At 32.1% G+C, this 26,427-nt stretch overlaps 1 protein-coding gene across 3 annotated transcripts in view; it reads right to left on the reverse strand.

Annotated features, from left to right (window-relative positions):
* The window catches only part of LOC105193959 (alkaline phosphatase), a 204,364-nt gene extending 178,785 nt beyond the window's left edge, over nucleotides 1-25,579 (reverse strand). For 2 of the 3 annotated variants that reach the window (XR_005574230.1, XM_039446364.1), the window contains exon 1: nucleotides 16,641-18,977. Coding sequence is in view for 1 of the 3 variants with exons in the window: in XM_039446364.1 (XP_039302298.1) it covers nucleotides 16,641-16,728 (88 nt within the window). In the remaining 2 variants the exon portion in view is untranslated. Of the gene's footprint in view, nucleotides 1-16,640; nucleotides 18,978-23,862; nucleotides 23,902-24,380 lie in introns of those variants that run through there. The other variant, XM_039446365.1, reaches the window with a different exon arrangement.
* Nucleotides 25,580-26,427: the final 848 nt, after the last annotated feature.

A 26,427-nucleotide genomic window follows, 5' to 3' on the forward strand; every position in this document is an offset into this window, starting at 1 on the left:
CTTAAATGATCGAATAAAGATATTAACTTCATTGTATAACACATTGTAAAAATCGATTTGTAATTCTAAAGCTCACTTTGTAAACCGTATAAAAAATAATTAGCACCAAATTTTCAAAGATGACATTCTACTTATAATTTATATTCGTTGTATATTCTAACATATATATGTACCTTAAAATTTTGACGGCTGTCACGTATACGTGACTTTGTTGGTTACCGGTTGTCGACCAGCGTCACGTAAACGTAATTTCACTCGTGAAATCTTTGTTTACCTTATAAATGCAACAGCACGGAGTTCAACTGTTTCAATTGTTTTTTTCAATTATAGTTTCATTTTTTTTTAATTAATAAAAAAATCAAAATTATATTATACAGCTTAAGTAATAATTGTAATAAGTTTCATTTTAAACTTTGCGAGAGATGCCGGCGGTAAGTGATGATACTCATACACAACGTGCAGTCAAAGTGTTAACGTGTATTTTATTTATTTGTATAATTTAATTTTTGTTTCTTTATATGTACATATACGACCAGAAATGATTTTTATATTACACTGCACATCAAATTATAAATATATTTCATCTTGGTGCGACAAAATTATAGAACGTTTCAAACTTTAACCATCAAATAAAGAGAAAAACTGCAAATAACCATTTCAGAAATACGTCCTTTCTGTTGAAAAGTCTTTGTACTTTTGAAACATTTAACGAAAAATACAAACTGTCTACTGCATGTAACTGCATATATGTAGGTCATCCATTTTTCAAAAAGTGTTTCAAACCATATTAATCTACAAAGCAATTTCAAATCACAAATTTATACAAGCTTTTCACAATATTCTCTGCTGATAAACTTATCACAATGTTGCAAAGTATAAAAGTATAATTAAGAAAAAAATGATTTTCCTATAATTTTCCTACACCTAAATATTTATATAAATTTTCTGATTGCTTCTTCGAATAAACTAATAATTTTAATAAAATTTTATCAACTTTTAATTAAACTATTTAAAAAAAATAAAATTTAATTAAATAAAAAAATGATGTATCATACTTTAAAAACTTCATATAATTACATATAGACGCTATTGTTGAATTAAACATGTTTAAATTAATACTTTATGTAGGTACATTTAATTAAAATCTTTAAACGTTTTCTAAATAGATTTTTGAAATTTTCATATTTCTTTTTTCAATTTTGATACCCTGTATTTTAAAAACAAAATACTTCAGGATATTTATAAGGCTTTTTCTTCATAAAAGCCAAGAAATATTCCCTTAAATTTTAAACATTTATTTAGAAATGACCCTCTATATTTTCTTTGTGAATTGTGTTAGAAAGCAGATCTAAATATCGGTTTAACTATGGCCCAAGCTACGCAAGAGCAAACATTCGATATATCCATTGATTTAGTGATCATAGTTCAGCAACAGATGCAGTTACCATTTAAATCCGTACATTTCGTACTGTGAAATATTCGCGCCCTTTTCCCACTTTTGTAACGTACATGAAAGGATATTTATGATCGCGGGACACCATCGCGAAACAGAATAAAAGTGCAACGATAAAGTTTTTCGGTTTACTCGAGAGATTGTATTTCTTATGCATCGTGTCGTTGAGCGTGCAAGCATTTTTCATACGCATGAATAATCATCGGTATGAATAAAAATGAAGGTAAGCCCATTCAGAAAATATAAAGTTTTAACTCGATTTATTTATTAACAGAATGAATAGATTTACACCTGAGTACATTTTGTGATAAAATTTTCCACTTTTCACTATCAAACATCGTAAAAGTTGAACATGAAATTAAAGTTCTGCTGTTTCGAAGCAAATTTTCGAAGCAAATTTATTCATAGAACTAAAAAGCAAGAAATTTAACGTTCTTAATATATGAGAATCATATTTTTCAAAACTTTAATATACAGGGAAAGACAGTTAAAATGTTACAAATTTATATCTCAGAAATACTAAAACGTTTTAGAGAAAAATATTTTATAAAAAAGTTTTGTGAAATGAAGGTTATCTTGAATTTCTTAAACGGAAATTCCTATTTTTCATTGCATATTCTTTTAGCTTATGTCAAAAGCTTTTCAAAACATTATAATATTTTTTCATTAAGTATTTTTTGAGATATATAAGGCTTTAAAATTACAATACCGCGGCAGCTTGTATTAGCATTACTCAAGGTATACCACGTGAAAGCGGTGGAAGTCTGCTTGGATTTACACCTCTTTTATGTGTGGGTGACACTCTCAGATGCGATAACATTTCTGATATCATTTCAGTGTAGGCTCTGTATTGTAATTTTCAAGCTTTATAACTTAAAAAATGCTCGTATTTAATGAAAAAAATATTTTATTATAACATTTTGAAAGGTTCTCGAAGTAAGCTAAAAAAATGTACAATGAAAATAAGAATTTTTACTTAAGAAATTAAAGTAATGTAATTTTTTTTTTGTAAATAATGTAATTTTCAAATGATTATACAAGATCAAACTAATAATATCACTTTATGCCTCGAAATCACAAAACTTTTATATAAAATATTTTTCTCTAAAATAGTTTGTTTCCGAGATATAAATTTGAAACATCTTAACTGACTCATCCTTATAACACACATACACACACACGCGCGCGCGCGCGCACACACACACGCACGCACGCACACAAAATTAACAAGAAGAATTAATCTATAAAACTATGAAAATTAAATTTATATTTCTTGAGCATAAAAAGTTTAGCTATTCACATGTCACTACTCTCGCAAGTATTCCTGAAAATTAAATTTTAGGACATTGGTAACAGATTATTCATCTACAACCTGCCTTTTGCCTTATCAATATCTACTTTCCGATGTTTAAATCACGCCGTTGATATTAAAATCGTATCAATCGAATTCAAGCTTGACGCTGATGGGCTTGAAAGATTTTCACTTTTCCTCGCAATGTCGAAGAATCAAATGGCGGCTGCTATGCGATAACGTTTACGATTGCCGATCCTTTCGCGTGGTGCCGATAAACTCGGTGCGAATAAATTTCAAAGTTCGCAGAAACTTCGCACGGCCACAAAGTTTTATGAAGGTTGTAACGACGTTGCGGCTGCTCAGATGTAGAACGAGAAATAGAAGACTATAGTCTAACGTCTAACAGCTAAAGAAGAAAGAGAGAAAGGGAGAGACATACATAGATATAACAAGAAAGTAAGAGAAAGACAAAAAGAAGAAGAACGCAAAAATGAAATAGGAAAAGGCGGAAACAAGAGAGGAATAATAGAAAGATAGAGAGATACAGATATAAACACATATACATACGAGAGGAAGATAATTAAGCAGATTTAAAATTGTACTCTAGTAATTGAACGATTTATACGTATGAAAGAAATCACCTACTTGGCTACTTTGGTCCAGTGCAAAAACGAAAAACAAGAATTCAATCAAAATTCATCAAGTCCATTTAATCTATTAAATTTGTGTAAATAAAATCTATGCAAATAAATTGGAAATAACTAAAACAAATAATTCTATTTCACATATTCCACAAGATGTTCGCGTTTCATAGAGTTATTCCAATCGTTTTGTATACGTCATCTTCAATTTTAATTTTCTAAAGTTGAAAGATTTAGTTCATTAAATCGTTGAGTTACTAAGAAAGAATTTAATATATATCAATTACCTTCAAAAATTAATAAATTAGAGTTAAAAAATTTTTTTTTTATTTTTGGAGTCACAATCACTTTCTGAATTAAAGTTTCTTATAAATATAGAAATACCAACGTAATATTGCTCTGCCATATTATTCGATAAAATTCAATATCTTCACTAACTATTGTAGTAAAAGTTTATTGGGACAAGTCTAAACGATTAACTTATTGGATATCTATTTTCAATAGAAGCAATGACACAAAAGAAAAAGCTTTTAACTTTAGAGTTAATAAGAAATGTATAGAATGTCAGAAACTAGTTTCTTTAATTTTTATATATTTTTTATATTTCTGTACGATATCTAGATATCCATTATTAATAAATATTCTTAAATAATTGAGTTTCGTATTAATTACGTATTGATTAAAAATTAAAAAAATTATTGACAGATTAAACTTTGAAAAATTTAGAAACTCTTATTTGTTGCTCATCTTAAAATATCTTCATATTTACTTGTTGATTTATTACTTTATTATCAAAGTGCAAAATCTTAAAAATTAAAAAAATATTTAAAATCTATATTAAACTCACATATAAAAGTTTTTAAATTTTAAGATTTGTAATTTGTAAGATTTATTAATATTTTAATATAGTAAAATAGTATTTTAAAAGTATTAAAAAAAACTATATGTAAGATAAGCGACAAATAAAAGTTTTTAAATTTTCTACAATCTTAAACTATTTATTGTAATTTCATTTACACATTCAATCTAAAGGTACAATTTCCCAATGACTGTGTATTAAACAGCTAATTGACAAAACTATTCTACGAACATAAAACAAAGTTAGACGAGCAAAATTATTCAATATTTGCGGCTAGTAGAGTTATACCGATGGGTGATATAATTCGTTGTGTGGTAGCAATAGAATTACATCGCATATAAATGGAGTTATTTCCTGTATAACGAGCCACATGAGAGATGAGCGATTCGAAACACGATTTAAATACGTAAGATACGGAAATCACTATAATGAGTTCCGCGGCTTCGGTGTGATTGGCGAGTAACGAAATTTAGATAATCTCCATAATTTCACAATCACTCAAATTTAATTGTTTAACTATGTTAAAAGGACCAAAATCATAGCTCGCAGTAATTCTAATTGAGTAAAATTCTGATAGAGTTTTTAATATTTTCTAACAATTATGTATACAACAACAATTTAGCCAAGTTTATTAGATTCAAAATCAATTCAGATATTTACAGGAGATGTGAGTATTGAATATCGTTAAAAATACGGTATAGAAGGTAAAAGCTCGGAAAAACCAAAAAATGACTGCACAAGAAATAGATGGGAATCCAATCTATTTAAACAAGATCAGGTTTCTATTTGCTTGTTTGCTTGTATTGCTACGTGAGTGCGTGTAAAGTTGGAATTTCTATTGTATTTCAAAAGCATGTTTAAAATAGTTTCATTTAAAATATGTTGTACGGGGAAAAATGACTCACTCTTTTTATCAACTCTAGATATATTTTCAAATAAGCGTGTCACGCGCGGAATGTTGTCAACTTCACCAGCAATGTAACAGCATGATATTTGTAAAGCAAAACTAGTCCACGCACGCACACCAATTATTATATAATATAATGCATTTTCCTTTACAAATACGACCATTAGCATCTTTATTACTCTTTGCCTGGCTCTTTTTATTTAGAACACTTTGCGCCACATGATAAGCTGTGCCGGAAAATACCACGTACAATTACAAACTCGTAAATTACAATTCCTACAAACCCGTAAGTTACAATTCCTACAAACCCGTAAAGTAGGAACGTGGAACCTATAGTCGGTGTCATGAGAATAATCTCACGTTTACTGATTTGCTGCTTTATCCCTCGACCAGATAAAGGAAGACTGTAGCAGAGAAATCATAAGATATAGTCTCTGATATAATAACCGATTTAACTGTACGTGGGTGTATTCATTACAGATTAGAAACAGAAACAGGATGTAAAAGAATTTATATAATAAATTATAAAAAGAAATGATGAGTTAAAATTAAAATCTTTATGTGTTTCAATTTTGCTATATTTTGATACATAAATATATATTAAAACGAAATATGCTGCACCTATTTTGTCATGTTAATATGAAAAAATTTCTCTGCAAATTTCACTATTTTAGCAGGTTTTCGAGCTTAAACTGTAATATGTTGTTTCTAAAATTTAAACTTTCTCAAATATTTTTCAACCGTTATTTTTTTTTTTATTTTTATAAAAATATATTTTGCTAAAGATTTCTTATTTTTCTAATATCACTGCTATGTATAAATAATTAAATCGATTGGCATTCACAATCTTACTAACAGTAAAATTTTAAGAAACATTAAAACAATAGGCTTCATTTATTATTCGCGATTCGAGCAGCTAAAATGCATAATTTTTACGCCAAAATTTTTTATTTTACAAGAGATTATTGTGCGAAAACGTTATACGTTTTATGATAAGAAAGAGACACTTGGTCAAAGAATTCTGTATTGGAGTCGTGGACTTCGAATTTTAATGTGCGGTACGACGGCGTTCTTCGAAGAAAAGTTTAAGCGACGCGAGATAAGTGGGACTTAAGTTACCCCCAACTGTGCGATTTACGTAACGTTACTTCCGTCTCGTGCCATGGCACCTCTTTTCATCCTGCTAGTGGCTCCAATAGGGGCGCATAAACCGCAAAGTCTGATAAGCAGTAGCGGAAAAGGTCCGCTAAACTCGAAACGTGACCGAATATACTGCATGAGATTGCTGCGTGTTGGAGAGTTGCTGTGTGGATTTATATAACTCTTTTCATGATTTAGCCTGTAGTATGCTAAATCGAAGTTTGTGCTATGAATAGCATGAGGTAAATAACGTTCTCTCTCTCTCTCTCTCTCTATATATATATATATATATATATATAAAAGAAAAGAAAGGGTGATTATTAGATGTGAGATAGTGAGATACCATATTATAATCTACGTTCTAAGGCCAATAAAATTTCTTCATTGTAGTCTATTTAGACATTATAGAATGACTACTGAACATTCACTGCGTTTTTATAAAAACTGAATTTAATTAAAAAAATATATATTATTTTTGCAAGTAACAATCTATTTTATGAAGTGTTTAATATGATTTAAATGTTTAATGAATTTTATAAAATCTGTTTTGTAGCACTTATTAATATGTAAGATTTACGAAGAAACATTAATTTGTTATAAATAATAGTGTTTTTATGACATTAGTAGAGCCTACACAATCCACCTAGCCTACACAATCTCACAAATGCATTCTTTTTCCCTCCTCAGTAAATTGTAAATTACGTTCGTTTCATATACTTGATAAATTTCTACTTATATGATGATTGACAGAACTCTATGGCTAACAAATTTGTGTTCATAAGAATTGTGTCGCGTTAATATTTACAGAATTATTTTAAAAAACAAACTATTCCATCTCTTTCTATGCTCTCTTTCTCACACAGTCTGTCTAATGAGAACAAAACCGGCATAATTTCGAAACCATTTATTATAATAAAAAAATATAAAAAATATTTTAAAAAAAGTATATACTGGGGGTTTTTTTAGTATTAAATTAAAACTGTAATTGTTAAGATATAAGTTATTTTATTACAAACTTTTGTGTCGTAAATTTTTCATCATCGAACGGAACATTTTTATTTTTTTTTAACTAGAAAATACATGGAAAATGTAAAATAAAATTTAGTATGTATGCTTTCAACGTAAAATAATTTTCAGAATATGTCCATCAGTATATCCTAAAAAAAAAAAAAATTAAATGTGAATGTCTTAATAAAATCACCAGATAAAAATATCGAGTGCAATACAAAAAGATTCAATTGTACTATATTCGAAAGACATGCAATAAACCATCTTCCCAAGTTTGATCCAATTATTTTCGCAATACGAGAAAGCACGCTGTATCGTGAACAAGCCGAAAACTCGTACGTTATTTTCCGGATGACGTTACAAAATTTCACTCGCTCGTGCGCCACTGTAAATTATTGTTTTAATATTTAACTCGGTCGTTTGTGATTTTCATGGCGATGTGCGCCATTCTCAAAATCACGTAGCCAAGAAATAATTCATATTCGTTACTCGTGCGTGCGATATAAAATTCCAATTGTAATTTTCCTTTGATTTACCGACCGTACGGCTATACTCCATTTGTCGGATGCATAAAAGCGCGGATATCGCTAAGCCGCGGACATGATGGGTAATGTGTCGGGGACACTAGCTCGTAAATTGCATACGTGACAATAGTTCCTTCATTTTAGTGACACCTTTCGTATTGTGCTATTTTTTTCATCTCAAAAATACGTGTACGTGTATATCTCAAAAACAGGCAGAAGATAAAGCAAAAATGTGAAAAAATTCATTTAACGCGTGCTTAATGTCTGTTAGAAAAAAAATTGTACAGCTTTTTTTAGAATTTATTCAAGACAGAATCGCTGGACAAGAAAACAAGATTGTTTCATTGATCAATTTATGTGTAATCTGTGAGGTCTTTATGTTCAAGTATCTAGTCTATGATTTTAATCTAGTTACTTGTACTCTGTTGCGAGGCGTAATTGTTCCATAAGTATCGCGTTTATACAATATATGGTCTAATTGATGACCATTGCGTCTAGCGAATACCTTTACGAGCATTCTCTCGTACATGAAAGCGGAAATTAAACGTTAGATGCTGTAATTAATAATAACTAAGTATTGTTGACTATCCATAAAGGTGATAAAATGAAGTAATTAAAGTCTGACTTGTTATACGCGTATTATAAACAGTATTCATGGCAAAATCTAATTTCCTGATATTTCATTTTCTGTACTAAAGATTTTTCGAATCGACATTTTCCCTCTGATATACCTATTAAATATTAATATTTTTTTAATCAAAATATCGATATTCTCATCTTTATATTTTTTCGTATAGCAATAAATTTTCATTAAATTCAGTTTACTTACATAATTAATTTTAATTTGTCATAAATGTTTAAAAAAAAAATATGGAAAAATTAAGTAACGGGAACTATTTTTCAGTGAATCCCTTTTTTAAAATTTTTTTCAAATAATTATTTTTCCCGAAATTAAGAAAACACAATTCAAGCTCTACAATCGAGTTTTGAGACGTGCCGCGTACCTATTTTGATGTGCAAGAATCATTTAGACATCCAATGTTACAAACGCAAAAGACTTTGAGCGCCAGTATATTGTCCGCGCGTTACAGCTGATCGCGTTAACGGAAGCCAATGCGAAACGGTGCTTTCCACTTGCGCCGTATATCACCAGCGTGAGAACGTCTGGCATACAACGTGAACTAATATAAGCTCAAACGGTTGAACTCTTCGAGCGAGCTGTTACGTAACTCAAGACCAGTTTGTATGCAACTTACTCGAAGCGCCCGCCGATTCTGATACGTACCAATTAAGTACGCTAACCGCATAGATGTAACGTTAAGCTTGTTAGTGCATACAAATGGGGTGTGGCATAACTTTGTGCAAATAGAACGGTATCGAATCTTATGCCATGAGCGATGGCTAAACAAATCTAAACAAAGAAATAGATTAATTCCGGATTATTTTTCTTTCATTAAAAAAAAAATTTTGTATAATAATTTTACAGAACGTTAGGATCTACGCAACGATATGTCAAGTGTAATACATAGTGCGTTGAATAGTTTAAAGTCAATTCATCAGTGATTCCCCGGACATTTCCGCCTGTAACACGGACGTCAGCATCAGCAGCGAAGCCACACGTGATGCACGATTACGCGAACGACTGACATACCCGTGTAATTATCCCTAGTGTGGTACGCGGTAGGTAGCTCGTATCCTGCAACTGTACTCAGTACTCGAACTCGGTATTCCACCAGCAGGAAGCGTTCAGATAAAGCGACTAAAGCTCTGCCCTATTACTAGTAACGATCTTTTTGCTCCGAATAAAGGTTACGTATGTCTCGAACGCGCGAGGAAGAAGGGCGGAAAATTGAGAAAAACAAGATTTCTGCTAACGCGACAGATTGGAAAAGAAATATAAAGATAAGAGTTCGCGACTGACAACTGGAAACGTATTAAGATCTCCGTATGTCTAAAATAATGGAATACAAACAATACAGTATACGTTCAAATCAGCCTGTTTCTTTAAAAAAAAAAATAAAAAATATACTTTACACATATAAATTAAAATAAATGTCCCACTAATCGGACATATAATGATTCAGAGCCAAGAGTGTAAGAATTTATGATATAAAATGATCTAATCGTACAATTAACTGAAAAATGAAATATAAAACATTATTATTAAATTGTGCAAAAATATAAAAAAATGTTACATTATTCCGAAAATAATAAAAATTTGTAAAGTATCTAAATGAATTAATATCTGAGCAAACTAAAACGCTAATGTCTTTAATGTTCTATAAATGATTGTTTTAAATATTTGTTTTTAATGCAATAACTTTTTTATTATTTATAAAATAACTACAAATAAAATATCTTGACAAATATGTAACATTTAAAAAAAAATTTTTATAGTTAAAATATAAACTCTAACCTAATAGTGTGACAAATTTATTACTTTAATGTTAATTTTTATATTTAATATTTAAAATAACCTGACTTATAAATATCTTAAAGTATATAAAAATTACAATTACATTTTAACATTATAAAAAAGCCATTTAAGATTAATAATAATAAATTTCCGCATAAGTGTTGTAGGAACATGTTCGGTCATTGGGACATTTACCTTACTTTAGGTACGTTACACATTACGCACATTATTAATTTTAATTTTCAATCCATTTTGTTTCAATTATAACCCCAATATTATAAATGGAGTTCCCTTTGGGAAAATTTCGCAGGCGGTCTCGTTACTATGTCAAAGATTAAGCGATTTTGGAACCGCGAGTACATAAAACCTCATATTCCACTTAATCGCGAGTTAAGTTCATTTTGACAGAATTATAATATAATTTACTTGACATCGATGATATAATCTAGAAAGTTTAATTGGATAAGTTACGCTACAAAAAGTTTTGATATAAATGTGTATTTAATATTTCATAGAAATTTTACATCTGAATTTAAAAAATAACGTGAAAATGGTAAATGCTCTCGAATTAAAATTGACATCATGGATAGGCTAATGCAAATTTGAACAAAGCCATATAAAGCCGCGACATCATACGAGAATTTCCTGAGCATGCCCGCATAGTAATCAACCGCGGGTTTCTAAGATTTTGTAACTTGGCATATTCGTGCAACGTGCGCGTGCAACAAACGCACAAATCGTATGTGCGCCCTGCAGTCGACATCGTGCAACATTTTACTTTTAGGACACTACCCAATTGTGTTCACCAACTGCCGCAATTCGCTCCAATTACAGACGTTATTGTTATGAAGGTGTAGATGCATAGATTTCAAATGCAATCTCAACAGTGCGCATACCGACGAGATCAAAGGGTCAAAAGTACTTTAGTGATAAAGGTCTTTGATGAGATCAACGGAAGAACGAAACACACATATTACCTATAGTGACACAAACATGTAATTAACGCAGAAAACGCAAAATTGCCAAATTATTAGCGAAAATTGCGAGACGCTTTAATTTAAAAAGATAGTGGTATTAACGTTGATATCCTTTTAATAAATGTCTACTTGAAAAAATAATTTGCTGAAAAACTAAAATATTTAATCTAATACGTTCAACTAAATGCTGAATTGGTTTAGTTAATTTTTTATTGAAAAATCTGAATAATATGATTAAATTATATCTTATTATATAACTAAAAAATTCGACCGTATTTACCGCTCTTTAGGTATTTGTGTGAATATTTTAGTTTTCCAATAATTTTTTTTTTTTTTTTTAGTGTATCGATGTACGCATATCCATTTTTCTTATTCAGTATCTCGAATTCATTGATTGCTCTTTCAAGCGTAGATATGATCGACTGTCAAAAAAATTATGATTGCTGTGATAACGTTATATTTGAATCAAAAATTTGTTGAAAATGTAAATTAAAAACAAACTAGATAAAAAAACAAAAATATAATAAATAACGGAATACCACTTGTTACTAACTTAAAGCTCAATGTTTTAAACATGAAATTTCAAGTAGATAATAAACAAACCACTTCAAACATCAAAATTCATAAATTATTTATAAATCCAGTTCGTAATATTACAAGATCATTTCGAAAAGCTAACCGATATTTACGGAATCCGTATATTAATGCTTGAAATATCCGCAATGCAAATATCACCGTAATTCGCTCTTGAAATCTTGAGTACGCAACACATTCATGTAGCGTCGTTTTAATAAAGAGCGTTATTTAACGAGCCCTCTTGTACGTGTCACTTGTAATAAAAAGTAACCAAATTAGCTCACTACGTGACACACGTGTATGCGCTCTGTATGAAAGATAAAGAGTCGCCTGAATATATCGTATAAAATTTTGTGTTACTTTTAAAAACTTAATTATATTTTATTTAATGATAAACTAGCGCAACACCTGGTAGGATGAAAGATACGTTTTGATGCAAAAGTTACAGCAATAATTGTGATAATTTGAAAACAAATATTACAATAGTAATATAGAAACATTACTAGTCTTTTTGTTTAATTCGTTTCGTATATCTATTTCGTTTGATGATACATGCTAATTATTTATAAATTTGGTTGTAATAGGAATATAAAAAATATTAATATAAATTTCATACTTTTCTAACTTTTATAAAAAAATATTATATTTTTATAATAGTTTTGTAATTTTATGAAGGAATATGATATGCTGCGTACAAAAAAACAAAACTACAAAATAGTACGTTATTATGAATATTTAGTAATATCAAGTTATAACACATTTTTAAAGTCTTTGTATTACAAATAATAATAGAAAACTTCATGTATTTGATAGAAAAAGTGTTTTCCTGAATTGAACTGAAATCAATAAAAATGTTATTTCTTATAATTTTTAAAGAGAATTTATGTTTCTAAAATATTTTTGTGTATAATCTATATTTGTTATAATTATACTTTGGTTTTTACAATTATACTTTAATATATAATATGATACATATTGCTTTCTTTACAGTTAACTGTTGCAGTTGCATGCTTAACGTTTGCCATAGCACTCAGTCTAAGTGGAAATGTTTGCTTTTATTCACTGCGGCTGTGAATGGGGAAATAGAAGCCCACACAATACACTCTGTTCAGACAAAGGATTGTTCACGCGTTAGTGTGGTGTTAGTCTAAATCGTTCACTATCGAATCCAATAAACGCCTCTACAATAAACTGATTCTAATCTAACGTTAACTGAAATAGAGATTTCTGCTAGAAGAGAGGAAAAGAAAGAGATGATATGTGTAATATATACTAAAATATATAATAAAAAATCAATGAGCGTTAATAACATATATGTTCTGGTTTACCATATAAAAAGTTGAACAACTTGAATACAAAAACTATACTTCACTTATTTATAAATTAAGAATTATTAATGTTTCAACAGTGAACAAATAATAATCTCCTAAATTTAATTTTTTGCACAGCTTATTAATTTTATTGTACATTTAAATGAAATCAATAGCCAATATTTCAGTTAAGTTTACCCAATAAATTCCAATTTACAATGAAATCATTAATTAAAATTCCAACCGCCGTAAAAATAATATCATTTTAAAGTTTTTCGTTTGATATTTTTAAACAAATTTCCGATCGGTATAGTGTGGTTATATTTTAGCCGCATATTAAATTGCAAATCGGGTTACTTAGGCATTATCGTCCAACTTATTAAGTATCCTCGATACGTGAAAACTTTTGGCTCCACTAAGAACTTGGGAGTCCTCGAAGAAAACTGTTATTAGATATCAAACTTGTATACCGCGTTGCACAAGCTGCTGGACTTAAGAATACTTGCAAAGTCTAAATATCTTCTTGCGTGTAAGGAGTCTCCGTGTACATATGTGTAAAATAAACGTCAAAAAAATTTTTAACGTTTTGCTATTAGTAAGCTGCACGTGTGTTTCACTTTATATTCACGAGCAATTTTATTCAAATAAACAAGCAAATTTTTCACCTAATCCGAACAACTTTTTCATTTCACATAACAATTCCCGTTTGTCATAACAAAGATTATATTAGATTGTTAACAATATAACCGTGTTGTAAACATCGAATTACTAATTGACACTACTTTTGCACACTGACATTTTATATTTATGGACAAAAAATGATCAATGCAACGGAGAAACATAAATTATTCGGTTAAAGCATATTAAGCAACACACTATGCATACTTTAGATGTAGTATTAAACGGTAACAGCATGTAAGCTTGATCAAGTTGCAAACGCGCATTATGTAGTACAGAATGCATAAATTATACGCTAAACTAAACTAGATCGTTTGAACACGGCCTAGGATATGGGGATGACGAAGTGACGTTCATTAAACCTGCAGTTAGAACAATTAATTGACAGAGAGTTCCGTAAACCCAGTGGGACGTTCTCGTTATAAGTGAGCGAAACAATATTTGATATTGAAAATGAAGAATATTCTTAAAAACTACTGTTGAAACTATAGAAGTAAAGGATAAAACAATATTTTATCTCAGTATAAATTTAAATATTATTTAAATCGTTATATCTTAATTTTAATGCATAACACAAAATTATTCCTTGCAAAGCAAATAAATTCTATTGTAATAATTATATATTTATAAATATACAATCTTCTTTAATAATTATATGCAGGAAAATCACTATTCAAAATAATTAATTAAAATTGAAATGTATTTAAAGCTTTTAATTTTAATTCAATTTTTATTAAAGTTTAATTAATAATATTAGCCAGTGTATTTATTATTCTATTAATATTTATATTAAAAATGCAAATATTTCTTAATTAAATAAATAATATCTAGCTTTATCACATAATTTATTATAAATATTTCTTTTCTAATTATATTGTAATTTCAAAAGCCATAAGTTATTAGATTAATACTAATAGATGACATATTAGTACGCTAATTATCAAAGAGCAAAATAACAGTAATTTCAACAATAATATTATTTTAATTATTTATGTCATTTACGTTATTTGGGATTTATTGTATTATTATCAGAACATATCTAATCCTACGGTATTTCTGATTGTGCAAACATTATTGCATTTCACAATTCGCTATAATACCATCCATGTTAACATTTTTGCGAGTTACATTTCCATAGAGAGAAATGTATCATCACAAACATATTCTAATTGTAAGAGCAACAATGGTTGATCAAGAGAGATGATCAAGAGATACTAGTTACCGTAACATACTGCACATTAATAATAAGATAAACCAAACCGACGTAAATAACGTGAATAAGCAAAAAGTCTTTTTCGGTAAAAACATATTTTAGTGCCTAAAATTTTTTGTATAAATTTATATAGATTTTTTTCAGTTCTGCAAACTACTCGTCGATATAATTTTTATCGGTCTTGAAAAGCAGTTCTAAACCTCAAATAGTAATATCAACGAATCATTGAATTGGCAAACAATATCAAGTTAAATTAATGAACAATTGAATAACAACGTTATGTTCTTAAAAATCTTAAAATACTGCAAAAAATTTATTGCGAAAAATATCACCTTAGGCAGAGTGACATTTTTACGCAGGGTAATATTTTTTCCTTGGTCGAGATAATAGGTACTGTTTTCCCAATAAATTTTTCGCAATGTTTTAAGATTTTTATTAACATCACATTAATAAATTGTTTATCGATTTAATTCGTAATATTACTATTTCAAGTTTAGTTTAGAGCTGAAAACTGTATATAAATTTACACAAAAAATGTTACTAATTCACTAACACCGAAAACGGTTTATTACTTTCTTGTTTGTGTTATATTATGTATTAAGTTGTTGTAAATGTAACATTTAATTAAATAGCAATTACATATATTCAGAAATAAATATATCGCTTTCTTTTCTCTATTTGAATTATTCGGCGCTTTGTAGGGTTAAAAATATCTAGCTCGAGTTTCAGAAGAGCAAAACTCACAAAATACGATATTTGTGGCAGTTTAGCTATCCTCCACTTCACGCAAACTGAGTCGTTATGGAGATGATGCCACGGTAAGGGGAAAAATTCAGCTCTGGCAAGCATACCGAAAACCATCTCAATCGGAAATGTAAGGATAACGAATCGACGATACAATACGCGCGTCCATTGTGTCTGCCAAGAATCGCGGAACTGTATTCACCTGCAGACCGTGAAAAGCCGTTCTCTGGCTATAAGATACCCTTCCACTGGCAAAATTGTTTTCCTGATCGATATTCTATACAAAGTTCCTTCGGAATAATAATAATGAGATTCTCACGAGATGTGACACATCTGAACAGATACAATTCACATGCCAAGATTTATTTAAATCCTACTTTGATTTGCGGAAATCTCTTGAATCCTGTCTAGAAGTAGCATACATTTTGATTCAAAATAACACGTTTTGTAATCAACTTTGATAAAAGCATGTAGTAACGCAAAAATTTAATTAATATTTTTAATAGTATAAAGATCATAAAATTTTGAAAAACACATGTTTTGTTATCTAACTTTCAAAGTGTATCAAAGAATGAAAGTAAAAACGTAAAACTTATGAAAACATAAACATGATAGTTTATTATTTATTACCTAAAAAGAATAAAATTGTTCTTATAATCACTATAAATTACGTTTTTCTAAAATAATTGAAACGAACGTAAAGAACTCGTGCTTTCTGTAGAGAGAGAATTCTTGTAATCACTTTCGTTCTCTCCTCTTTTATCTCGTGTTTCTCTCATTTCCGAACTCTCCCCTTTGATGTGCACTACGTGCTCTTTAATGCCTTCATGATGTTACCGTGCCAATTACGAAAACACGATAAGTCTTACAAAATAAGGAGGCATATTCGATTATCATTACCTCGTTTGCCGGCTTTCACGATGTTTGCACAGATCGCCAATAGCACGACGGTGAGGGCGACGTCGATATGTAGTGGATAGCACCGCATCTCCGAAACGAGAAGGGGCCAGTCGCTACGTGCTATCCGTATGCTTATTCCTCATGCCCCTCTTCTCTCTTCACGAAAACGAGCCGGGATTCGACGTGAAAATTACCGGCTCAAGCAACTGCGGCGCACTCACGAGATCAGAGTATACTTATCTCACTGTATTACACTTCGAATTACGTCCAATATTTCACCGTTTCGCGAACACGCCTCTTATTCTATCGTCCCGTCACTTCGCTCGCCTATCTCCACGGAACTCGTCATCCATCGTTTTCATCTAGCCATCTGTTTTCGTATTCCGACTGTAATGCGCCCGGCCGGCGCGTTCGATCGCGCGACAAAATCGGCAATAGTGTAACGCGCTTGAATACCGTCTACCTGGGATACAGCAAACGGCGCGCATTGAATGAAGGGAAGAGCGTCAAAGAAGCGAATGCTTCCGGCACGTCTCGCGTGGCGGGAACTCTCGGCGAGCCGATTCGCGGCAGCTCGCACCTCGTTGTTGCAGGAGTGCACCGTTCGGCATGGTGGCCGAGCATGGTGCGGACAGACGATCCGCCAACCGGTTGTTCACGCTCGCTCGTCGACCGAGTCCCATCGACTGCGAAATCCGACAAGAGATCGATCCGACGTACAATTATCTTGGCGCCAAATGTATGTCGCGATGCTACGGATTTTTCAAAATCGTTCATGGATAATACAAGTTCGTCTTGAGACCGTTTACTTAGGTTCTCGAAGATGAAAACTTTTGGTTGTCCTTGGTTGCACCATGCACAACGTGATTGTCCAACTGATCGAATCTTCTTTTCCCCTTTCCGTCTGTATCGTCGTAAATAGAAATATAATGCAGAAGGAAGCAACGGGAATCACTGCCGATCCAAAGTTAGATAAAACCGTCGAGTGAAATTTAGCCTCTAATTATGAAAGTTTTGTGCTTCTTATGGAGAATGGCCGTTAGAGGCAAATAAAACTCCATATCTCGTTACACATTAGCCAGCGATGGGAAAACTAAATTGATACTCGCCAGTAAAGTTCAAGTCGATTAACGTGCATTAGGTTCGATGGTTTACTTTTACTGCATGACCATACATGAGCGCATGTCTAAACTCTCGTTTTTCTCGCGTCTTCGAGGAGCCTGTCGCAGTCCTTCTTTTCCGCCATAAATCACCGACTTTGCCCTCCGTACCCTCGTATAATCAGAGCTTTCTCTCAAAGCGAGGGGGAGGGCAAGCGTTCACCGAAAATTCGTTATCCGTTAGACGGAATACCACGGCTCGCAAACTTCAAAGCTGCCGTTTCGCACTGTACCTAATGAACGTGAATATTTACACGCGCGTTGGAACAAATGAGCAACGACGGTAATCACGGTCCTTCGACGAGACGAGCTAGCGTGCTCCATAACTCGTCGTTAATCGAAGTGTATCGTGGAAACTTTGCCGTAGCACACTTTTCTCCCCTACCCCAAGCTCGGATAAATCGGTCTCGAGGCGGAGCACGAGTGGCTTTTGCTCTCGTTACATTCTCTATCCAATCCTCTCTTTGATAGTACACATTTTTCGAATTTTGGCAAATTTTCCCTTTGATCCTTTGATCCCTGCCAATTTTCTAATTTAAAGTTCACCGAACGTATATTGTTGTATTATTGGTCGCTGACACCTAGGTTCGATCGCACGATCGCATCGTTCATCCACGCGGGATCACCAAGTCGCCTGTCGATTTTTCGTCGCGATAGTACTCGTCATCACCGCGACGGACGTGCCGCGGAAATTCTATCTGTCGTTGATCGGCTGTTGTCACACATAGATCGTCGGTCCACGTATACGATACAAATTTCACGAGAAACGGTGTGAGGGTGAGCCTCGGCGTGACACGCACAGGACCGGTAGGAATACTTGCACGCGTAAGGACGGACGCGGGCGCAGTGGCGCGAGCGTACGGTCGAGCCCGCCGTTCTCTCTCGCTTTTCGATGCGCCGGCGACGCCGAGCTGCGACGACGCCAGCCGTGCCAGCCCGAATGATCGTATCCGCGCTGCTAAATGCCACGGCGATCTGGGCGCAACCACCGTCGCACTGTGCGAAATTCACCCAATCTAGCTATCTCGATAAATAAAGGCACGACATTTAATTCTGTACACACGGTACAGACAAGGCTACTGTGTAAATGAAACCTTCAGTCTCTTATATTAAACAGACAATAAAGTAAATGGTATATTAAGCCATAAGAACCCATGGCTAGACCAGCAAGGGTAGCCAAAAAATAACAATTGAAAATAGAACCGCATAAAAAGACATACTGACATATAAAGCATGTTTCAATCAATTTTGCAACTACTTGATATATAATAATTGCAATTAATCGATATGTATAACAAATTATTAAAAATTAATTGTAGAAGAAAACTGCAGCAATCGATTCCATGAGAAAAATTACTTAAAAAACATGAATAACTTTCGAAATCATTCTCGTTTTGATGTTCACAGAAGCATTATGCTAATAATTTTATTTATTATAATTAGATGCAAAATTAATTTTTTCACGCTTTTTATCAGAAACCAAAAATATTTTTTTACGTTTCTGAAGTATTTCTAATTGTAATTATGTAAGTAAACTTGCTAGTCTGATAGATGGACAGAAACGAGTTTTAATTAAAATGTTCTTTTTTTTACATAAAATAAAAATTATTTAAGAAAGAGTTATATGTGTTTCTTTAGTCAATTTTTCCTCGTAGAATCAATTAGTGTTAGTATTTTACAGTCAATTTTTAATAATTTGTTGTTAACAACTGCAAAATTTATTTTTGCTGTGGTTGTTTTCAAGAATATTTTTTTACGCACCGATCCTATTTCCAATTATTATTTTTTAACTAACTTGATCTGGCTATAAACTTTAATGGGTTAAAAGAATTTATAAATGGTTTAAAACCGACGATTTGTAGCGGAATTTTTCTGCTTCTAGAATTATGCTAATACATATACTGTCTGATATACTGCCTGCTTATTTATATCGTATTTATTCATGATAATTTCATCTTTTACACATCAACGCACTTTATTTGATCACTAATTTCCTGAAATTAAAAGCTGATCTTAGCTTATAAAAGCATCAATTTCTATTTTTTTTTTTTTTTTTTAACGTATTCTGTTCTTCCAATATGTATTTTGTCATTGTATATGCAAACTTTAGAATAGCAATGTTTTTTATTCAAACTACATGTATATAAATATTAGAGAAATGTTTGTTTTTTTCCTGTCTCATTTTATGTTTCTAGATTCAAAATATATACGAAAACTAAATGGAATACAACATATTTCTTCACACGTAACTTTTAATTAATCTTAACAATCGTAATTACCTTTAATAAATTATAATTAAAATACACAAATAAAGAATCTACTAAAACAATTAAAACTAAATTATTTTATGTATAGGTTTCTTAAAAATATCATTTATTAAAAAATATAGTTTCCTGTGATAGAGAGAGAAAAGAAAATCTTGTAAGCCTATTAACTCGTTACTAATAGTTTTAAATTGATTAACAATGTGGTGATATTATTTTTCTAACTTAATTTAAGAACTACGTTTCAAGATCGATAAATATGTGGCGCGCAATTCGGAGAACTAGAAACATGTAAATAAAATCACTTAGGAAATTATTATTTGATTACTAAGGCCGATATTCATAGTCGTAAATAATTTTTAATTTCTTTGATTGAAAGAAAAAAGTGAATGAATAAATGAATGAATCTGTAATTAATTACGCTTTCAATCAAAGATTTAAAATTATTTACGGATATCTAAGATCTACTTTAATCGTGTTGGTCATTTCTTGATTTTAATTGCGTTATACACTTCACGGTCTTGTAAGCATATTAAATATCATTTAATAAAACTTTTACAAATCTCAAATGTTTATAATTTTATAACTATTCGGATGTTGAGAGAAATATTCTTTTTCTTTTTTTGATTTCTAGCAATTTACTGGTTAGTGTGATAGCAGGACATCTCATATATCCATCAAGCATTCTAAGATAGCAACTTTGGAAATTGTTTTTCGAAGAAATTGGAAAAGCTCCAAAGTGTGTAAACTACCTATCGTGGTGATATCATGGTTTGGAAAGAGAATGAAAATTCCATAATCAATATGTCCATAACTAAATAATTATAATAATATTATGAATAAAACAACGTATAATATTTTATTTTCAATATAATATAAATAAATGAATTGAACATGAAATTTTCTCTGAATAAAAAAAGGTTTCTCTCGCAATCGAATGTTTTTATTTGCATTTATAACATAAATTTGCAATTTTTGTAACTTGATTTGTTTCATTTAACTGCAATTATAACTTCAGAAATTATTATTTATTTGTAATTTTTAATTAATCGTGCGAGCAAGTCGTACCGATTATATCAATTTTAAATGCAGAGAAGAACATACTGAATAAAACAAAATAATAATTGTACACAATATTAATTTTTTTATATTTTTAATAAATATATTAAATGCAGTGAATCCTATGGTTTACTGCGTGGAATTAAATCCAAAACTAAATGATATTATTGTCTAATTTGATCTGACGATTGTAATAATACAGCAAAATAATTTTGATGAAACGTGCTAATCTCTTGCGAATAAATATGCTTAACTGAATGCTATTAATTTAAGCTCAATTCCAATTAAATTTTATTTGTTTCATTTATATTTTAAAACAAAAAAAAAATAGAAACCAAATTGAATCAAAAGCCAGAATTGTTAACGTCTAAAATTCAGGGAATCTGGACGGATGAGGAAAAATCCACGACACTCGGCATATTCTGTGTGAACGATGAGAATCTGAACAAGAATGCGCATCCCGACTATGTAGTCTCCTACTTGTGGTACATCGCTTACTAGCACTAAAGGCGACATATATAGAGCTTTTCGCGAATCTTTCTTTGAGGCCGTTGGTCTTAGATCCTTCGAAAGATTGAAAGAAACTTACTATCCCTTAGGCTGTCACGGCTTTTCCTTGACGACTATTCACCATTATTCAATCTTATCGACATAGAGAAATTCTGAGTACATGAATGCCTAAGAATAAATGATCTGCTGACTGACATATTAAATCTATTATGCAACAATAAGTAAATTCAATCACGTAAAGTGCACTTTCGGATTTTGATGTTTCTGGCGAAATTAACACCTTGAAATTAACTCTATTGTAGAATTGTCAAGGTACATCTAATATATTCGTTTCACAATTACAAAATAAATTCTGTTTAGTTTTGATAAGTTGGATAAATAAAGTAATAAAGTAATAATTTTCCGAAGACGTTATTTAGAAACATCAAGATTAACATTTTTTTTGTCGACTTTTATCAGTTTAGAGAGCAAATTAAGAAGGCATTTTATACAAATTTTTGTAAATATAAACAATTTTTATACTCGATACTATTGCGATTGAATTTCCAGCTTTGTGCACTTATATGGCACGCACACATACTTGTCTTAATTTACACTTGTGTGCCGGGGAAAGATACGAATGGATGTTAAACCCGGAGTTTAATTATAAAAACCATCATCTCCTATCCGAAGAAGTCCAGAAGTCGATCAAAAGGTGCGGTCGAGTGCGCACCGTCGATGACAAATGCAAGTCAGGAACAGATTTGCATTTCGCGCGTTTAGAAAAAGCACGGCAAAGCCGCGGGCGGGACTTAGCGGCGAGTATCAGTGACGCCGCGTGATTAATTAAGTACACGACGATGAGCCTCGGAACACTCGAGGAAGCACTTTGGCCATGCGATGATAGAATGGAGCTGCCGTTTCCAGACACCTGTGACTCTGGATGGCGAACAAGAGAAGAAGAAAGGGAGAAAAAGAGCGAAGGAGGGAGGGAACAAGTCGAGTAGTTCAATCACCTCTCGACGGTCAGACCGTTGGCCGTACCGACGAATTTCCGATAGACATTTAATTATCCCCGCTCAAACGAGGGACTACCTTTAAATTCCAAAGCTCGGCCGCCAGCATACCGACTCGCCTGGTCGTCGACGCTCGTTACATGTGGTTACCGCGTAAGTATCGCGGCGAGAAAAAAGTATAAAACGCGGCAGCTGCGCTTGCAACTCGATATCCGTTGTAAATTGAGACGCTCTAGTGGGTTATTTTTCTAGTATTTAAATAATTGATTCTTTTTTCTTTTTTTTTTTTGTACGTTGAAAATCGTTATTGTACTCGATAACGACTTTAAAAAAAGTAGAAAAATAATCTGGCGAAGTTAATAAGATAATTAAACAAGATATTCTCATGTTTCTCTGAGATATATAGCTCGTCGAAAGAAAAGATTATAGAACCAAACGTCGCTTTGTTTGAACAATTACAGTAGCAAAATTTATTAATCATTCAAAATAGATAAAATTCTGCTTATAAATTTTCATCATATTATCGTAGGTGCCTCAGAAATCATGAATCTTTTGTATAATAAGGTTTACATGGTCTAGATCACCTTCATCAGCGTATCATATTTCAAATCCGTAATACTTACGCGATCCCGCATATAATGAGATGATATCACATCCTTCAGTTAAGTTGATATTGTCAATTTATAGCTTCTCAAGTTAGAATAAGTGAAAAATGAGAAGGATATAAAATAATTTTAATGCAACGCATAAAATGGAGCGGCCATAAACATTGTGCGATTGAAAGAGAATGTGAAAATAATTATATAAATAAACAAAAGTAATGATATAAATAATGATAAATATAAAGAATTATAACTTATAAATAACTTGTATTAATAATAATGTACGTGTGTGTGTATATATATATATATATAAATATGAAAGAATCGATTCTTCATTACCTTTCGCAAATAGAATTAAGAGACGTTGAGAAATTGAATGTTTAATGTCTACGAAATTCTAATATTTATGCTGTATTATAAAGTGTTCAAATAGAGATAAAGTAATTAATGTATTTGAATACGTTTGTTATCATCATGGACAAAAAAGGGAAAAGGCGATAACGATCGTTGAAATATCAATATGTACGCTAGAGCGATGCTATTACAGAGATGCTAATACAGAGATGCTTTTTCGGGTATTAATAAAATTCGATTAATAAGAAAACAATGATGAAAGATAATTGAGTGCTTACCGATACAACGAGCAGTGACGGAGCCATAGTTCACAGCATCTGTAAAATACAAAAACGTGTAAGATATAAAAACAGTGTTTTAAATAATTAATATTTCGAAAGATAATTATTGCACACATTTAATTTTTTATTTGCCCTTTTTAAACGTCATAAAATATTCTTTTATGTATAAATGTTAGATATTATTAGAAAATATATGTTATTAATGTTTCTCCATTTTTAGGTGCCTTCTGGAGTTTTCATTCAATACTTACATATGAAACCAAGTCAGTTACTAAGTGTTTATACAGCAAGGGACATAAATAATTTTAGGTATAAGCCGAATTTGAGATATAAGCCGCGGTTTAGAAGCAGGGCGTAAACGTAGCCAGCGTTAAATAACTTGAGCCTCTCGAAATAACCTCAAATGTTTCGCGGACTACATTGCATAACATTGCAAAAGGAAACGCGACCATAGGATCATCACGGGGAAATTCATAGATAAGAAAGTATGTAAACATGCACAATGAATTACTCACATTCCACGGTCGTTTTGCTGTCGCCCGAGACGCCTTCCCTTAATTCTCTTCTCTCGTTCTTTCTTTGATTGCTTTTGGTGTCACTCGCGGAAACGCGATACGCGGCACTCGCGGAAACACGGCACGTACTGGCACGTACTACGCACGACACTGTGTACGACACATCCGATACGCGACGCGTGCTTTATTTACATCGAGACGGAGTCAAAAGCGAGAGACGTATACAATCGCGTAAGGCTACGAAACTTTCCGCGTCCATGACCTCACGCAGGGTTAGGGCTGCCACACACAGTGACGGTAAACACGGTCGTGTCTGTGAACGACGAGGGTGGAGGGGGGGGGGGGGGCTTCGACAATCGCGCGACGCTTGGCTAAATTCGCGTTGTACTCGCCGCGACGATATCTATACCTGTTGCTCTAACCTGTATTTCTGAGCGATTTTTGCATTTTGAAGACCGAGCGGAATACGGTCGGTATCTTTCCGGCCGATTATCATACATCTCGCGTTATGTGACGCGGAAACGAGCGGACGTCCGCGAGCGTGTGAGTTAGCAATGGAAAGCGTAGATTCGCGGGAGGCTAGATATGTCGAGTCAGACTTGTACGAAAGCCGCTCCGCCGACTACTGCCGACCCGCTCGCGCATCGCGGGCGAATCTCATGAACTGTACGTTCTAAACGAATCGCCGATACGTATACGATGAATCTAAACGCAATTAAGTGCCAACGTGCGATGCTATTACGCGCTTACTAATTAAACGCGTCACGACTTACAATGCTATTTGTCGTCGACGCCGACTCGTCCTGTGGCCGTTCCGCAAGTAATGAAGACGAAGCGTTCGACAGCGGCAACTTCATTCCGATGCCGTGACACGACGCGAGTCAATTCGATAACTAAAAGATATTTTTCGTATAACACGTATATTTAAAATCGGGACGTAAGACATATTAAATATGTTATTAAGATATATATTTTTTTTAGATTTCATATCTTAATATCTTTAAAAAATTTTACTCCCTACTTTTGGACATTATTGTCTGTGTTTCTTTGATTTCTATGCTCACTCAAATGACTCACTGAGTGATTCACATGAAAAAATGATTGCAATTTAGCATAATTTAATTCACAATTATTTTCGATGCTAACATATATTTATAGTTTAACTGTGAAAATTATAGCTATCATTACTACATAAATAGTAAGCAAATGTATAATAATGTTTAATGTAATTCTGATTGTATTTACTGCATAAAAAGATTTATTATCTTTTTCACATTCAGATATCTTAATATTTTCTACATTAATATTTGAAATTATTACATTTTATATTAAAATTTTTTTATAGAATTATAAACACAATTTGATTTGTATCTTCAAATAATATAAAATTTGTTGCGTAAAATAATCTTAATATATTCTGTATCAGCACAATTAAGAGCAACGTGTTGTCCAAGATTTTCGTAACTCTGGACATTGATATTTGACCTATCAGCTTGACCGGTGTTTACTGTATTCTTTTTTCTTGGAGAGATAGAAAAAGACAGGCGATAAGCGTAAGACTCCAACAAAATTTAAGCCAATGCTTGGAATTACAAAAATCTTGGAGCACTGATATAGATTTATTAAATCAAATACTTCTCGCATTCCTCATTTTACATTCAAATTCCAGATTATGATCTTATTCGAAGTCAAACTGAGCGAATCTCAAGTTGTTCGCGAAATGCTAATTGCGGTAACCGTTGACCCCTTATCAGGCAACGCCGAGCTATCTTTCGAGGCGAATTTCATTCCGATTTCGAGAAGGAGGAGCGATAGAAAAATTTCATGTAATATCGCGGGCGACGGCGACCATTATCGTATCCCATCACGCGCGGAATTTTTTAATACTACGATTCGATCTGAAAGTCAGATGAAATCCATTCCGAAAGATAATTTGCGATCGCGAACCGAAGCCGGGTTAAAATCGCGTAATACGAACTTCTCGCGTATGATAAACTGCGACGTCGCAAGTAAGTTTTGAATCGATCTGACTTTGCAATTTGCGATT

This window comes from Solenopsis invicta, chromosome 2, assembly GCF_016802725.1.
Source record: "Solenopsis invicta isolate M01_SB chromosome 2, UNIL_Sinv_3.0, whole genome shotgun sequence".
In the NCBI taxonomy this organism is placed as follows: Eukaryota; Metazoa; Arthropoda; class Insecta; order Hymenoptera; family Formicidae; genus Solenopsis; species Solenopsis invicta.